Source organism: Lissotriton helveticus, chromosome 9 (genome assembly GCF_964261635.1).
Source record: "Lissotriton helveticus chromosome 9, aLisHel1.1, whole genome shotgun sequence".
NCBI classification, from domain to species: domain Eukaryota; kingdom Metazoa; phylum Chordata; class Amphibia; order Caudata; family Salamandridae; genus Lissotriton; species Lissotriton helveticus.
This window is the reverse complement of record NC_136070.1, coordinates 1,039,424,209-1,039,442,770: the sequence shown is the minus strand read 5'-3', so window position 1 is coordinate 1,039,442,770 and position 18,562 is coordinate 1,039,424,209. Positions and strand designations below refer to the sequence as shown.

Sequence of the window (18,562 nt, the reverse complement as noted above, 5' to 3'; positions counted from 1 at the left end):
GGGAAAGTGCTCAATATATGCTCTGTCTACATACCACCGAGGTTACACTCTGAAGCATTTCAAGAGTTGGATGCTCTGTTGGTGGACCTCCCGGCGGGTACACTGATAATGGGTCGGGATATGAAAGCAGCTATAGATCTCGAGATGGACAAAGTAACGAGTGCCACACGAGAAAGGGGACCTGAGCCACTGAGAGACTTTGTTGAGGCTATGGGGCTGGTCGATATCTGGAGAACACCTAATCCAGAAGACCGGCAGTATACTTTTCATTCAGCCTCCCATAGGGGGTACTCACGTTTAGATTAGCTCTTGACACTAGGAACGCAGGCCCATTGGTTCAGCGGGACAGAACACAGGGCAAGAGGTATATCTGACCATTCCCCAGTGGTGACACAGCTTAAGGGGCTGGTAAAGAAACACACCCTGCCCCCCAGAATGGACTTGCGGCTTTTTAGGGACAAACAGGTAAGGGAAAAAGTCACGGAACGTACAGTGCAGTATTTTTGGGATAATTTAGGCACAGTGGCGTTGTCCTGCACATTATGGGAGGCCTACAAGGTAGTTTTACGAGGATATGTCCAAGTCATAGTGGGAGGGAAGAAGGACAACATATCCTATGCGATACACTAGAATCAAAGAAGGAAACTGTAGGGAATATTGTCCTAGCACAGCAGGTGAGACAGCATACCCGGATCAAACATAAGGAGTTTAAGGATATAGTTGGAGGAGCGGCAAAGACCTATGGTAGAGCAACCCAACGGCGTGTGTATGAGCTAGGAGAGCAGGCCAACAAATTACTGGCATGGTTGGATAGGAGAGATGCCGAGCGGAACTGGGTCTTAGAGATACATACCCCACTCCTAGAGATCATGAAGACGGGAGAGGAGATTGCATCCGCATTTGCGGACTATTATGAGGCCCTATACAACGCTATCCCAACAGCAACAAGGGAGGAGTGTGTGGAATTGTTGAGGGATATTCCTGTCCCAAGCTAGTCCAATGAGGACAAAGAGGCATTGGATGTAGATCTGTCGCCAGAAGAGATAGCTAGGGTGCTGGGGGACATACAATCTGGCCAGGCACCGGGTCCTAACGGAATCCCAGTAGAATTTTATAAAGGGTGGCATCAAAGGTGGCCCCAGATATGTTAAATATGTACAACGAGGCACTGGACCAGGGGGGGAACTACCAATTGATCAAAGGATCGCCACAATAGTAGTAATACCAAAGCAAGGGAAACCACCAATGGAGTGCGGCTCATACTGGCCGATATCGTTCCTGAACGTGGAGGCCAAGGTGCTAGCTAAGGCACTGGCAAATAGGCTCACCAAGGTCATCACCACTTTGATCCACCCAGATCAGTCCGGGTTCACGCCACATAGGAGCACTAGGCTCAAGCTACGAAGATTGTGTGGTGTGCTGCATAATACCAAAATTAATCCGACAGAGGATGTAGCGCTACTCTGCCTAGACGCATGCATGGCATTCAACAATATAGAGTGGCCATACCTACAAGCGGTATTGGAAAATTGTGGATTTGGACCTGGTTTCTGTGCTTGGGTGTGACTCCTATACGCAAGTCCATTAGCTAGGGTGAGGGTAAATGGAGAGATCTTGAAGACTATTGTACTTTATAAAGGCACAAGGAAGGGGTGCCCGCTCTCGCACATGCTGTTCACCCTGGCGTTGGACCCCTTGGCAGCATGGGCTAGGAGAGTCCCTATAATCCGGGGAACAGTGGGGAGGGAGGCTGGGTTGAAAAAATATAACTGTATACAGATGATACACAGCTCTATGTCACCAACCCGGGTCTTCCATAAATCGGTCCGTCCACATATTTCAAACATTTGGGCGGTACTCAGGATACAGAATAAATTAGAATAAATCTCTACTCTACGTCTTGGCTGGCTCAACCCCGTGTCAGCCCGCTTGCGCAAGCTCCTTAGTGATTAAAGACACCTTCAAGTACTTAGGCATAATTATTTCCAACGCGACGACTAGATTCCTGGAGGATAATTGGTTCCCCCAGCTAGACAGGACATTGGAACGTTCAACACTGGCGTAAACTTCCAATGACTCAGGTGGGGTGAGCATCCTTATTCAAGATGATGACTCTGCCAAGGCTACTATATGTGCTGCAAAATACCCAGTGTGCAGTTCCGCCCAGTTTCTTCAAGCAAATGGATGCGGAGCAGCAACTCCTTCTGTGGGATGGTGGGCAGGCTAGAATCGCCCTGCACAAATTACAGCAGAGCATATATGAGGGGGGACTGGCGGTTCCGGATATTAAGAAATATTACTGGGCTGCGCAACTTATAACCATCAACAAGTGGCTATACACAGGGAGAGAGGAGCCAGTCTTCAGAGCTGATCGATACCACATGGGAAGGGGAGGCTACTTGGCGGCACTACACTGTAAATGTGCAAAAAAGGCACACTACCTGCACACACCGAGGTGCCCGTACAAATATGGAGGGAGGCCACACTATTCCTGGGAGGGATGGACAAGCTGACCAAACCAACTCTGCTTGGGGAAGCCGATCTTTTTCCTGAGGTGGGTCAACTGAAGGGGTTTGGTAAATGGCAGACCATAGGGATTGAACATCTGGGAGATGTATGGAGGGGGCCCAACATGATCCGCATTGAGGATTTAAAAGTAGAATATCAAATGTCCAACAAGGAGTGATACCTACAACTCAAAATGCCCTAAAGAAGCATGTCCCAGATGGGGAACAACTGGCGGATTATACCCTGCTCCAAAAATGGACTGCTTATGGATCCCATGCCAGACAAGGCAATCTCACTAGTATACAGAAGATCATGAACAACTCACCCGACCCCTTGGTGGCGCTAAGGGAGGCCTGGACCACTGACTTAGGCACACTGGAGGAAGACGATTGGGTAGAAGCGATACAGAGCCCAAGGGAGGTAGCGCTTAGAGCCCGATTCAGGCTAATACAGCTGCGCATCCTACACAGGTCATACACATCTAGAGTGCTCCTGCATCAGATTGGCTGCAGTAACTCGGATCAGCGTGCAGGAGGATGTGGGGCAGTAGGCACTTCCTTTCATATACTATAGTCATGCCCATTGATTCAACATTTCTGGGAAGAGGTGACGAACCTCATGTCAGAGGTCCTAGACTTGGAGGTCCAGTGTACGGCAAAATGGCACATTATGTGTATAACCGGAGAGGACAAATGGCCAAAATATACTTGGATATGGCTTATGACGGCCGGCATTATTGCCAAGCACAAGAAAGAGGGGGAGCAGTTGGCGCTGAGTGTGAGGAAGTGGAAAGACGACCTGGACTGGTGCTGCAGTGCTGAGAAGGTGGTTTCCCAGGGTAGGGGCTGCCCTAAGAAATGGGACACATTTTGGGGGAAATGGACTCAATACAGAGGACCGTAAATCATGGACTGGGCACAAGTGTATAGAGGGAGGACGGTATTTAGACCAGAGCGGGCGTTGCTGCCTTGAAATTTGGAATTAATGCTGTTTTTGAAAACTGTGTAATGCAGCTAACTGATGGCTAAATTAATACCAATGTAAATGTACTGTGAATGCTGGCCTACCCGCTTTACTGCCTGAATTTGTTTGATTGTTTAGTAAAAAGATTTTTTAAATTAAAAAAAGTACATAAAACCCAGAGGAGAGGGGCAAACTACAGAGGGATTATCATGTATTCAGGGGTTTCATCTAAATGTTGACTACAATACATAACATTGAGGGGTACATGTGTATAACACTGAGATAGGCAGACTGCTGCGAACTTGCAGAAGGGGGGGGGGGGGTCAAGACATCTTGGGAGTAGGGGGTGGGGCCTGAAGAGGCCTTGGGAGTACTGCACTTATTTATGTTGCCATACTGTCATTCATTTGTAATGATGAAGGTTTTCATTTAAATCAATTAAATGTGTTTTAAAAGAAAAGAAAGAACTTATGCTCCCTAGAAGCTCTTGAGGAGGTACTGTAACAAAAGCTCTGATCCCTCTATGTTGTCATCAAATAATCATAATAAATGTATATTTCTTTGCAATACAGTTCGATTGCATCAATATATTCTTAGCCAACAGAGAATGAGGGCTTTGGTACTTGAGGCAAGGATGTCAGCAGGCTTGCGTCTTAACAGCAGACATTTTCAACCACTGTCATTTCACAGGCCCTGAATTAAAAGACGGTCTTTTAACAAATTATGAGAATGTATGCATGTCCCACGATTTAAGGTAAAGCCACGTCAACCTCAGACTCCAAACTCGGAGGTGAGCTTTGCAGTCTTTAGATTCGATTCAAAAACTTTAGTCGGTTGAAGGCCATAAAAGAACAATATTATCCATACATTTTTTTTAAATGAATAGAACATTACAGTGGCACCTCAAGCAATTCACAATACAGTTATCAAATCAAAGTGAACACACACAGCAGTAGTCAATAAAAGAGGTCACAGTATTCCTGGTTTTAAGTGCTTGATGAATATAACCTAGTAATACTGATGCACAACAAAACTGAGACTCCAGCGGTTGGAGGCGGAGCAAACAGGCAGAAAAAGAACTAGAACCAAAAGAGCACAGTAATAGGCATAAAAAAACACCCGTGGTCTAGAATAGAAACTGCAACAAAAAAAACATTAAATGGGCAAGGGTTTGCTTAGAAAACCCATCACAAGGACAGGGAGGTAAAAAAGAGAACAACGATCCCTGCATAGGGAGGGCTACCAGGAAATATAAATTACCCAATCTAAAACGAGTAAGGTGAAATCTGCTTTCCAAATTTGTAATCCAGGTAATGTAGCATTCCTCGCCCTCAGTCTGCTTTTGATCCAAGTAACAGTCGACTGAAGTCATAGACTAATGTTTTACGAGCCTGTAATGCAATCTATAGGAGATCCTCTAAAAACATGAATCCCACTTCCAAATGAATAATAAAAGTAGCCGCACTCCTTGTCACGGCGAGTAAATAGAGAAATAGATTTTTCATTGTTTGAAGGTTGAGTAGCCCCAAACGCCAGCCCCGTAAGTCCTCTGCCAAATGCACTTCCTCTGATTAAGATATCAAAACCCCTAAATATAGGAAAGGGAGTGCGTATTCTTGGGACTACTTATCATAATAAAAGACTTCTTATTATTCATTTTCAAGTTGAGTCCCCCCATAAAATCATTAAAACTATCCAACAAAAGCTAGAGGCCATTTGCTGTACGGGCAATTAAAACTGCGTCATCCGCGTATAATAAAATCGAGACTACGCAGGTACCAAATCTGGGAAGATCTTTCCAATTTCCACTAACTCCTTCTCAAGGGCATTAATATAAAAAAGAAATAAGAAGGGTGCTAATATGCAGCCCTGACCTCAGGGGCAGCCCCTCGGCGAGGGCGGAGGAGCGTCATCCCACTACTCTCAGAGCAGGAAAAATAAAATGATAACGTTATCATCATTTTATTTTTCGTATGTTCTGGGTTCGGGTAGGGCGGGGCTGATGGCACAGAGGGAGGAGTGGTTTGCATACTCCAAGTGCGCATGGCGGTTTGGACAGCCAAACAGTCATGCACACGTTGCATGTTCCCCACCAGGCTGTAATGCACAGCTTAGTGGGCTCCCTGTCCCCTTCTGAGCGCCAAACCACGGCACTAAGACCAATCACAAAGCTGCATTGCAGTGCCTGTGATTAGCTTAGGGGAACCAATCACAACAGTGCATTGCAGCATTGTGATTGACTTTGGGGAGCCTGTGTGCTTCCTGGACTCGCAGGAGAAGTGGGGGAGGGATGCGGCTGGCTGAAGAGGCAAGTGGAATTAATTTTTTTATTTTGTCCCCCGACCCAACACCACTCCAAACCCGTTCCCTGCCAACCACTACTCCCTAACTTACACCCTTGTTGAAATTAAAAGCACAGGTGCAATCTCCATTTACATTATAACGCACCCACACTGTAGTGGCCCAATGCAAGCATTTTAGTAGGTCACCCAAGACAGAGTTAAGTCCAGCCTTCTCCATCATAATCAGACAAGTCTTATCTCGATAATTCAAGCTGCTTTTGCCTTAGTCCAACTTTGTATTCAGTGTGAACTTTTGCATTGCAGGTTATTGCATTTCAATGACTTCTAGTGAAAGAAGATAAATATTGAAATCCCATGGAAGAAATGTGATAGTTATAAAAATGCTGTGCAAGAGGACCACGTTTTAATAGTAATTTTTGCTCCTAGCTTATGAGGGCCCAACTACTGACCAAAACAACTCTAAGTCACAGTGCATTTAGTTGCAGTTACTACCACTCTGACTCATCCTATTCCTCTTCCAAAATATCCCCTACCTCCACTCTCATACCAAACGTCCTTTGCTACTGTAAACTCCCAAACAACTCTTTCCCAACTCTTACCTCCTCTATCCATCCTTTACATTCAACTCACAGGCCCTCTGACTCCTCCTAAAACTCTTTTACTACCATGAACTGCCAAATATTCCTTTTTAAACTATTGCATCGTCTATCCATCCTCTATTCTATTCATCCAACTAACAGGCCTACATCTCCACCACTCCCCATAACAATTTATATTTCCCCCCTGCTGACGAAAAGCGCTTCAACGCAACATCAGGGGTAGTAAGAGCTATATAAGGAATATGGTGATCAATTTGCCGAATAAAGATATTTACTACTACTACTATATAAGGAATATGCTACTTACCAGTATGCATCTGTTCTTGGCATAGAGGGCTGCAGAGTGGTACATTTATGAATAGATCGCCATCTGGTGTTGGGCTCGGATGATTGCACTTGTTTTTCTCTTGAAGAAGTCTTTTGTCGTCACGAGACCGAGGACTCCTCCTTTGGGTGCTAGTGCGCCTGGGCATCGGCTCCATCCTTAGATTGTTTTGCCATAGTAGGGTTAGATGGAGTAGTATAATAGAATACAGAAAGAGATACCCATGTAAGTGTATCTAAATAAGATAATGTTGGAACAGACACAGGTTTCCGGGGAGGCAGGGAGGGCATGTACCACTCTGCAGCCCTCTATGCCAAGAACAGATGCATACTGGTAAGTAGCATATTCCGTTCGAGGCATATGGGCTGCAGATAGTACATTTATGAATAGATTATACAGCAGTTACCTCCCTAGCGGTGGTCACCAGTGTCTGTTGCAACAGTTTGAAATAAAGTTTTTAGTACAGCTTGGCCCACTCTGGCTTGTTGTGTTGCTTGCACATCAACACAGTAGTGTTTTGTGAAAGTATGTGGTGTAGACCAAGTTGCTGCCTTGCATAGGTCATCTAGGGGAATGTTTCCTAAGAATGCCATAGATGCCCCTAGTTTGCGTGTAGAGTGAGCTCTAGGAGGAACAGTTAATGTTCTCTTTGCTTTTATGTAACATATTTGTATACATTTTACAATCCACCTGGCAGTGCCAGCTTTAGATATAGGATTGCCTTTATGTGTTGGGGAAAACGCTACAAATAGTTGTTTGGTTTTCCTGAAATTTTTTGTTCTTTCTATGTAGTACAATATTGCCCTTTTGACATCTAATGTATGTAGGGCCCTTTCTGCTACCGTCTGTGGTTTTTGGAAAAAGACTGGTAGTTCCACTGGTTGATTGATGTGAAATGCTGAAATTACTTTAGGCAAGAACTTTGGGTTTGTTCTAAAAACCACTTTATTCTGGTGTAACTGTAGGAATGGTTCTTGTATTGTCAATGCCTGTAATTCACTCACTCTCCTGAGGGAGGTAATGGCTATAAGGAAGGCCACCTTCCATGTAAGGAATTGTATTTCACACCTATGCATAGGTTCGAAAGGTTGTCCCATTAGTCTGGTGAGTACTATGTTGAGATTCCAGACCGGGGAAGGTGGTAATCTTGGTGGAATGACTCTTTTGAGGCCTTCCATGAAAGCTTTAATTGCTGGCACTCTAAACAGGGATAGATGCTGCCTGTTTTGCAGGTACGCTGCTATAGCTGCAAGATGTATTCTAATGGATGTGTAAGCAAGGTTACATTGCTGTAAGTGTAGTAAGTAGCAAATAATATTTTTTGTTGATGCGTCCAGAGGGTTGATGTTGTTACTGGTAATGTATACAGCAACCCTTTTCCACTTTGCTGCATAGCATGCTCAGGTGGTGGGACGTCTTGCTTGCTTAATGATCTCCATACAGTTTGGAGCCAGATCGCTAGGTTCAGTTGTTTGGGATCTGGGTGCATTATTTCTCCATGGTTCTGTGTAAGGTGCATGGGTAAAATTCTTAATTTTTGGTGTGGCACCTGTGAGAGTTGCAGGAGCGTGGTGAAACACGGCTGTCGTGCCCACGTGGGTGCTACTAGTATCATGGTCATTGAGTGCTGTTGCAGTTTTCGAACCACTAATGGAATTAGTGGGAGAGGGGGAAAAGCGTATGCAAATTTGTTGGACCAATTTATCCATAACGCATTACCCTGCGACAGGTGGTGTGGGTACCTGGATGCAAAGCTTTGGCATTTTGCGCTCTGATGAGTGGCAAAGAGATCTATCTCTGGTTGCCCCCATCTTTGGAAGAATGGCTGCAGTATTTGGTTGTGCAGTTCCCATTCGTGTATTTGTTCTGACTGTCTGCTTAAGATGTCTGCTATCTGATTTTGAACTCCTGGTAGGTGTTTGGCTAATAGATAGATGTTTTGAGGAATGGCCCCTCTCCAAATTTCCTGCGCTAGTCTGGATAGTTGGAGAGAGTGTGTCCCCCCTGTTTTTGAATATAATACATTGCTGTCATGTTGTCTGTTCTGATCAGGACTGCTTTGTTGAGAATGTGGATTTGAAAGGCTTTTAATGCTAGAAACGCTGCTAGTAGTTCTAGATGATTGGTGTGCAGTCTTTTTTCTTGTACACTCCATCTTCCCTGTACTGTATATTTCTCCATTTGCGCTCCCCATCCGGTGAGCGATGCATCCGCTGTTAGCATCACCTGTGGAATTGGTTCTAGGAACGACCGCCCCTTGGAAGTGTTTGTTGTGTTCCACCACTTCAGAGAGCGGTGTGTGCGGTCGTCTACCAACACCAGATCTGTAAGCTGCCCTTGAGCCTGATTCCACTGTGTTGCTAAGCATTCTTGCAGCGGACGCATTTGTAGTCTGGCATATGGTATTAGCAGTATGCAGGAGGACATCATCCCTAATAGCTACATGAACACTCGCGCTGTTAGTGAGTGTTGTGGTTGAAATCATTGAATCAATGTAAGCATTGTTTGAATCCTGACTGGATTGGGGTATACTTTGGCTTTCTCTGTGTCTATAGTAGCCCCTAGATATTGCTGAACTTTGTTTGGTTGCAGGTGGGATTTTGTGTAGTTCACCGTAAACTCTAGCTGGTGCAGTAACTGAATTGTCTTTTGTGTGTTTTGAAGACATTCTTCTTGTGACTTGGCCTTTATTAGCCAGTCGTCCAAGTAAGGGAAGACATGTATTTGTTGTCTTCTTAGGTGAGCTGCAACCACTGCTAGGCATTTTGTGAACACCCTTGGCGCTGTTGTGACCTCAAATGGAAGGACTTTGAATTGATAATGTTGTCCTTCTACAACAAACCCAAGGTATTTCCTGTGGGCTTTGTGAATTGGGATATGAAAGTAAGCGTCTTTTAGATCCAGTGTAGAAAGAAAGTCCCCTTTCTTCAGTAAAGGAAGTACTTGTTGGAGCGTGACCATGTGGAAATGTTCCGAATTTATGTATGCATTGAGAGGTCTGAGGTCTAGTATTGGCCTTAGAGACCCGTCTTTTTTGGGAATTAGGAAGTATAGAGACTATACTCCTGTTCCCTGTTGGCGTTGTGGAACCTTCTCTATGGCATGCTTTTCTAATAGTGATAGTACTTCCTGTTTTAACAGTGTTAGATGATCTTGACTCATTGGACGCTGTTTGGGGGGGATGTTTGGTGGGGTAGCTGTGAGTTCCAGCCAATAACCATGTTGGATAATTTGTCTCAACCACCTGTCTGATGTGATGTTTTCCCAGACAGGTAGGAACTGTGATAGGCGTCCCCCGACCGGTGTTATATGGTCTGGGGGGAGCTGTATGAAGTCACTGTTTTGGGGTAGGAGAGTTGCGGTTGTTGTTATTTCCGCGGCCTCTACCCTTGTTGTTGTTACCTCTGTAACTGCCTCCAGAATTACCTTTGGGTGATGTTGGTGTAAAAGAGGTTGATTGCAGGCTTGTGCCTGTATTCTTTGATCCGCCTCTATAGGTGGACCTACGAAAGGAACCCCTTTGAGTTGGCTGTTGCAATGCTTCCATTGACTTAGCCGTTTCTGTATCCTTCTTCATCTTTTCTAACGCCTCATCTGTGCCTGAGCCGAAAAGTGTTTTCTCATCAAAAAGCTGGTTCAATAAGGATGTTTGTACCTCATGTGGAGAAGTGTGGCTCAGGGGTTAGAGGCAGCAGACCCGGAAGCTGAGATCGGTCCTGGACCAGGGTTCAATTCCCCGCCTCGGCGGGTCTTGGGCTAAAAATTCCACGGACTCGATCGCCCCGGTGCCTCCTCGACTCACGGGTTCACACTCTGCGACTCTGGGCAATAGCTTGCTTAATCTCCACAACGGCCCCTCACGGCGGGATGCCTGACTTTCACCTTGTGGATACCCTGATATCTCACAGGGGAATACCAGGACGGGTTCCCTAAGCAAGCGCCGGGAAACCCACTGCGGGTAGCTGTGCGCTATATAAGCTCAACTACATTTACATTTACATTTACATGTTTGAACCCTGAGACTCTGAGCCATGCATGTCTTCTTAGCATGATACTGGTGTTTATGGATCTTGCTGCAGTGTCTGCTGCGTCTAAGGCGCACTTAATGGAAGTATTCGTTATCTTCCCTTCTTGTATGAGCTGATCTGCCTTCTTTTGATGTTCTTTAGGGAGATGTGTAATGAGTTTTTCTAACTCATCATAATGAGCTCTGTCATAACGTGCAAGTAGTGCTTGCGTATTAGCTATGCGCCAGCTGTTTACCGCTTGGGATGCTACTCTTTTGCCAGAGGCATCTATTAACTTAGACTCCTTGTCAGGAGGAGGAGCTTCTCCTGTGGTTAATGAGTTTGCTCTCTTACGAGCGTTTGTGACCACTAGCGAGTCCAGAGGTATTTGTCCCTTGATAAATATTGGGTCCTTTGGGGCTGCCTTATATTTCTTATCAATTCTTGGGTTTAATACTCTAGCCCTCACAGGGTCTTTGAATATTTCTGATGTGTGATTGAGGAGACCCTTAAGCATTGGTAGTGTTCCTGATGTTTTTTGTGCAGCAGGTAGTGTTTCTAAAAGGAAATCCTCTATTTGAGGTTCCGCATGTAATTCTACCTTGTGGTATTTTGCTGCCCTATTAATTAACTGTGCAAAACCTGTATTATCGTCAGGTGGTGAAGGTTTTGAGGGATACAGTTCAGGGTCGTTATTATCTGACACTACATTATAGTCTTCCCATGGGTCTGCGTCCTCTGGGACAGTGTCTTCATCATCCCTAGGATGTTCCCCCTCTCCTATGTCACTTTCTACATCTGTTTGAGGTGTAGATGGGCGTGGTGTAGAAGGAATAGCTGGCAGAGTGTGAGGAAGAGGAGAAGAGGGTGTGTCTCTAGGCTGTGGAGAAAGGGGAGGAGTTGTATTTGTCCCCATTGTTCTCTTTTTAGGAGGAGGAGTTTTGTCGTCCAACTGTTCATTCTTCCTCTTTTTAGGTAGTTTTGTCACCACCTTGCCAGTTTGTGGATCAATAAACAAAGTCTTTTGTTTTGGATCTGTCTGATGCTCCTGTGTCGGTACCGAAGTTTTTGGTTCCGAAAGGTGCTTTTGCTTCTGACTGTCAATTTGTGTTTTCGGCACCGAGAGTTTATTTGAATCCGATATTTTCGGTGTCGAGTAAGTCTTCGACGTCGAAGCATGTTTCGGTTTCGACATGGAATGTTTCGACTTCGAGCTTTCCTTTGTATGGAGCTTCGATGTCGAGGTGGGCCGTTTCTCGGATCCAACATGGTGGGAGGCCGAGTGTTTCGGTTTCGTTGCCGAGCCCGAAGGCGGGGCGTCGGAAACTTTTTTCGGGTGTCTGACCGGGCTCGAAGGCGGGGTCGACACCGAGCGGGGTCGGTTTTTTGGTAAAGGGACGTCGTCACTCACGGTTTGATGAACAACGATTTCTTCGACGTCTGACTCGTCCGCTTCCGACCCCGACTCGTCATCTTCTTCTTCCTCTTCGGGGTGCTGGGCCTCGAACAGCTCCGGGATTGCCTCTGACTGCATTCTCGACGCCTCGTGTCTTCGGGCTCGACGGTTTCTAATCGTCGACTTGGAGGAGAATGCCGCGCAGGCTTCACAGTCCCTGGATTCGTGTTCAGGGGATAAGCAGAGGTTGCACACCTCGTGTAGGTCCTTGTGTGGGAACTTAGCACCACACGTTGGACATTTTTTGAATGGAGCCCTTTCCGTGGACTCCGGGCTGGACTACGTCGAGATAGGCCTCCCGGTCTCGTCGACGTAGAAGTTGGAAATCTTGTTGTTGAAGTCGAAGCGCGTCGAAATGGAAATGTACTCGCGCTCGATAACAAGACCGTCGAATTGGAAAGGGAATACGCGCCGAAATATAACTTTTTTGTCGAAGTCGATCCGGAGAGCTTCGATCTTCATCCGAACCCGATGGCGGAAAAAACAATCTAAGGATGAAGCCGATGCCCATGCGCACTAGCACCCAAAGGAGGAGTCATCGGTCTCGTGACGACAAAAGACTTCTCCAAGAGAAAAACAAGTGCAATCATGCGAGCCCAACACCAGATGGCGATCTATTCATAAATGTACCACTCTGCAGCCCATATGCCTCAAACATACAATTACAACTCGAATAGGCAGTATCGTTCAACTTGAGTAAATTTCACACACCATCTTCTGTTCTGAAGACAGCATAGATCATGCTGAAGCCTGCTCACCAGTGGACCCAAAGTTACCCTCGAGCAGCATATCACGTTCAGCTGTTGCTAGCAGCTACAACTTCTCTGTTTTTTAGGTTTCAGTGGTTAATTTATGGCATGGTATCATTTATATATTTTTGTGTAATGCTCAATTGCAACAACTGTACTTATGTTAGAAACTTTTAGCATCCGAGGACTGCTCAGCTTCTGTATACTAAAAAAGATTGCTTCTATTTATCTCTGTATGTACCTAAGTCCAGTTTGAAGATAGTGTATTCGGAGTACTAGTCACAAAATGATCTTTGTGAACTCCTCTACTGTAACGCACATGGGAACAATATAAGCAGACTTGATATTTCGACTACCCGCTAATATGCAGGAAAAACATCTACTTTATTAGTAATTGCTCCCTGTTGGCAGGACCAGTGTGTCTTATTTCCGGTGTCCATTCAAGGAGGGATTTTTTATGCTCTGGTATTTCTTCATGTATAGTCCAAGTATTTGCATTCTATGTTTTTTTATGTCTATGTTTATTACAAGGAACCTTAGAAAGTAGTTTTCACCCTGAAGACAGGTTTGTGATTTTTATATATCTTCACGTACCTTGCAGTGTTCACGGAACACATGAACTGATCATCATCCAGCTTATCGAATGGGTTCATGCAGCAATATCGGTTATTGCAAGTTCCACAACAGTAAGAGAAGGTACAGTACTGCTTGTTATGCCACTGACCGTAAGAATCCACGTACGCATCACAATCATCGCCAGCAACACCTGTAAAAAAGATAAGATTTCATTGGGGTCCACCAGGCAATTAATCTCCCACCACATATTTCAGTCCACACAATTTATGAATCACAAACAAGTGATTGAAGCAGAATTTGTAAATAGGAAACATAGGTGTGGAAAACAACAAGGACCGAAAATTCAACAATGCCAATGCTAGATTTATGTAGTTAAAATGTTATTAGCTTGTAATAATAGGGAGACATGTATTTAATTGCAATTGCAGAGGATAATAGTTGATATCAGTAGAGTTAACACATCTGTGCGAAATTAAGGATGTGTTTTTTAAATTAATGTTCAGTAAAGCATGAGCCTAGCGATACAGAGGCCTCTAGGTCAGACCAAAAAAGAAAAATCACCCAGAGGTGAAAGACAGCAGAGGCGGAATCCAACAAATGTCCATTAGACTCAGCAGGCCATCACTGGAAACAAAGATGAACTCTGCCTTACATTTCCCATATTGACAGAAAGTTCAACCTAGATACACAATCACTTTAATGTGTCAAGCTCCAAAAAAGGCAAATGATTTACTAATCAAATATTGCATGGAAAAAGAACATGTTCATTAAATTATATGTAATATATCATATGAATAAAGGTGTATGTGTATACGTATTCTATTATTGGCAATCATATAGCATGCAGTACAATGATTTATGGAACAAACACTTCGGTGGGCACATCTTTGTTTAGTATTTATTAATTGTTGTAGTATTTTTAGCAATCAATGAGATGGTTACCCCGACCCTTTAACCTGTCCCTTTCCCAGCGAGCTGTCGTACATTCCAAGGTTCTGCTGTGCTGCGGTATGGTCTTCAACGGTAAATATAATAATAATGGAGCTTCTTACATTTAGGCTTCTGAGATCGAGTTGTGACATTTTGCACACTTACTGTGCTTCAGTGCAGGTATCAATAGGTAACTTGACTGATCAACTTAGCTAAATGGTTCTTTGGCATTGTTGACAACATTCTGCATATCACCTGGATTCTTACTCTATCACACCATATTGGGAGCATTACTTGTAGAGCATTGCATGTCTGGTATGCTTGGAAATGTCATCTTAAGAACAGAGTAACTCAGAAGAGAAGCGAATGTACTCAGAAAACAGAAGGGCATTGAGAATGACTTTAGTAAAACTAAGCAGATTAAAAGATGCTTATAAAGGTTCTCTATATTGTCTTAGATGATCAATTGTATCTATTCGCTTTTGTTAGCTGCCAAGCAAATATGAATTTCTTAAATATACATTTCAGAATGTGAAAATTTTAAAGGCAATAGGGAAAACGCCCATGTAGAATCTGTTCATTGGACACTGAGTCTATGATCCATATTCTGACATTTTGTCCAGCTGTACATGGACGAAGGGGTGACTACGGCTGTTGAACAATATCTGTGAGTAGAAATCTTAGAACAGCTAAACCAGAGGCGGCAATATTGTCCTTGATGCTAAATTCTAAGGATTTTTGCCACCACGTGAAGACTCTAGGGTCTCCAGCCCCCCCCCCCCCGTCTTTCTGATGGCAAAGGACTGCAAGATTCCTCGCAACAAAAATTTGCGGCTCGCTCCCCAGGATCCCCAGCAAGGGAAATGTTGACCTTATTAATGTATTAGTCTATACTATCTGTAAAGCGATTCCCACCTGGAGTTTTGTAAATAGATGTCAACATTTTATATACTCTTCCTAAACATATCTTATTCAATTATCAGTTTGGTTCTAGCTTCAAACAGTAAATTAACTTCCTGCTGTATTTTACTGCTGGGTTGGTGAGAGGTCTTAAGCGCAAATCAGTGGTCGTTTGGCTCTGACAGCTGAGGAGTTAAAATAAAAATCGACACCCTCCTGCAGCAGGAATTAGCACAGGGCACAGCACCTCCTACTATCATTACACTATTCTGGAACAAATGAGAGTTATACGTAGCACAGGACTTGCCTTGAATTATATAGAGGACCATAGGACAGCGAGGCTTCGGAAGACGGAACAAAGCCTTTATAAATAAACAACTGAAGAAGAGAACAATGCAGAACCAGCGTAACGAATTACCAAATACACGCCAAATGTGTGCATCTCCTTAGAGTCCACTGAGTGGTTTGTCCACTATTGTCATAAATGGAAGTCCCTTGTGATGAAGGTAATAACCAGACAATTGAAATCAAGGGCAAAAGACCAACATTTTATTTAAAAAGCGGAACGGATATGGGGGCCCTGGAGAAGATATAGGGGAATGGGGGGGTGGTCTGGGGTAATGGGTCTTGGAATGGATGTGTTGTTGAAGACTGGCCGTGATTATCCTGTGTATTGTATTCTCCTTATTTGTCTAATGAAATGTGACCAATGGACTGCTGACATGTTAAATGAAATGAGCATTGTTAATAAAAATATTTTTTTAAATTAAAAAAAAGAGGAACTGAAGTTCAAAGCTTATTTTATTCCAGCTCAAGTGGTTATTTTTATAAAACACCAAGCTCGTGACACACAGCTGTTTCCCCTTCTCATTAGCTATGCACCCACAGTTCTCAGTCCGAACTAACCAACCTAAAGCATGTTTCATGTCCAACCAGTCTCCTCATCCAGGCAGAAGAGACAATGAACTAAGGTGATGCCCACAAATAAATATCGGTCATCAAACCCTGTTACAATGAGGAACTTCTAATTTGCCAATTTGGATTATAGACGGTACTTGGTCTTTCGAACGCTTTATTTCAGTCCAACCCTTTCTGAAAGAGTTCATTCAATAACAGTTTCAGGCACTGTCCTACAAGGGCGCTGCTTATGTTTTTGTCCAATGATTGCCAAAGCAGTGTTAAAGCATCTTGTGAGCCTTAAGCCCATTTGTCAAACAAAGGAGTGGGTGAACATCGCATGCTTCATAAAACAATGGACTGTCCCATTTATTAGAACTGAAGGTGTGGTGATTCAGTGTACTTATGAGGAGTAAAATAGTCCTTCATGCATGCCCTGCATGCATTTCAAATGATTTAGACGGATACAAAAAAATAGTCCAATAGCATGACGTGAGTGACCTGACCAGACCATAGTCAACGACCAATTAACGTGTATTTGGAAGATGTGGGAACAGCAGGTGATGTGGAGGTATGCTAGGGTGTCTCGGCATCAACATGGTGCTGCTCTCGCTTATCCAAAAACTGCACAGCCAGAAGTGGGCTCGAGTGATCTTGGATGCATATGGGACTTTATCAAAGGGAATCCAGATAAGGTATGTCCAACGATAGGATTGTGTTCTGGCCCCTTTGTTGTTCTCTCTTTTCTGGTCAGACCTTCCAAACACACTACACAAAGCCAGAGACTTATGCTCAAAGATGGGCAGGACCCATTTCTCTGGTCTAATATACGCTGACAATTGGGTGATATTGGATATGACAGTCGGGGCTCCAAAGGAAATTGGTTATCTTCCATGATTGTAGCTTAAAGAAAATACTTGCAGTCAACTTGGAAAGGGGGCCTTTTAATGGGACCTAGGCGGGAATAAAGTTGATGTGGTCGGCAAATTTAATTATCAGGGTATGTGGTTTGATACCCAATTAAATTGGAGAGATCACATATGAGCATTATCCTGAACTGGGGCCTAAAACAGTTAAGTCCGAAATACGGACTGAAGTCCTTACGCACCATATTGCTGGCTTTTAATACAATGTTATACCCAGAATTCCAGTATGGGGTGGAAGTGCTATCCCTAGATGGTAAACTGAACTGGAATCATGAGGAGGCAAATATATGAAACGGCTCATGGCTCTCCCACAGCCAACAATGATACAGGCCTTAAGGGAAGAATGTCAACTACGCTAAACTTTTGGCAGAGATTGAATGGGGAAGCTAACTCTAAAATATCATACCTCTACAAAAAGAGGTAAAGTGAACTGTGTTGGGCCCTTCAAGTTAAATGTATGCTAGGAAAATTCGTGCTAAATTGTCATTATCGCCAGATTGGTGGAAGGAAGGGCAATTGATTCCCAAGCAGGAATTACGTGCCATCATAAGGAACAGCATGAGAACAGAGGACCTGAAAGTAAAATTAAGCGGGCTTCATATTTTAATAGACGTTTGTGGTTTTTAGATGAACGGAAAGAGTTTTTAAAGACAGTTTTTAGCACCAATACAATTATTAATCTGGATCAAGCCATCAGTCTACTGATAAATGTTGAATGTGCAATAGGGAGATTTTTAGTTGCAATAGGGGAGTCTCTAAAAGGGCTGCCAAATAAAATGCACGGGACTAGGGGGTGGTATGAGACCTTTTATCAATTGATTCGTTGTTAAATTTGTATGTATATTGATGTAAGCTCTTTTAATTATTTTTTATGTGAAATGGATAAGAAGGTAGTTATGTATGCAATCGCGCTGATGCTTATAGGCTGCGGTCAAAATAAAAATAATTTTGAATCTGACAGCCAAGCTGCCAAGCCAGACCGATAAAAAAGTGGTTGTACTATAGAAGACATTTTTGGTTCTATGCTAGAAGCATTGAGATAAACACATTTGTGAGACGGGTATTGAGATTATCACTTAGATCCCCATCCTTAGGTTACCCTTCTAGACACATGCCTTTTCAGAAGTAAAATACATTGCAGTTTTGCCAATTTTAAAAACAGATCTTTCTACCAAGAAAACCTGGTCTCCTTCTCTTTTTCGAATATAGGCCTTTTTTTACAACGCATCCCATGACAACGCGGTCGTTACAACGACTGGTTGTTATTTCGCATACTGTTACAATGCAAGTCGGAAGAACGACTTGCTTTTAAGGGGCGCTGGATGTTGGAATAGTATAATTCACTATTCCAACTCCAGTCTGGGCGGACACTAGGGAAGAGTTGGATTTTAAATCCAACACCACCTTTCCCCTAATGCAAGTC

At 43.8% G+C, this 18,562-nt stretch overlaps 1 protein-coding gene across 2 annotated transcripts in view; it reads right to left on the bottom strand.

Moving 5' to 3' along the window:
• Nucleotides 1–18,562, bottom strand: part of SHISA5 (shisa family member 5) — a 327,160-nt gene that overhangs the window by 200,703 nt on the left and 107,895 nt on the right. For both annotated transcript variants that reach the window (XM_078661377.1, XM_078661376.1), the window contains exon 2: nt 13,505–13,676. In XM_078661377.1, coding sequence (XP_078517503.1) covers nt 13,505–13,676 — 172 coding nt within the window. The remainder of the gene's footprint in view (nt 1–13,504; nt 13,677–18,562) is intronic.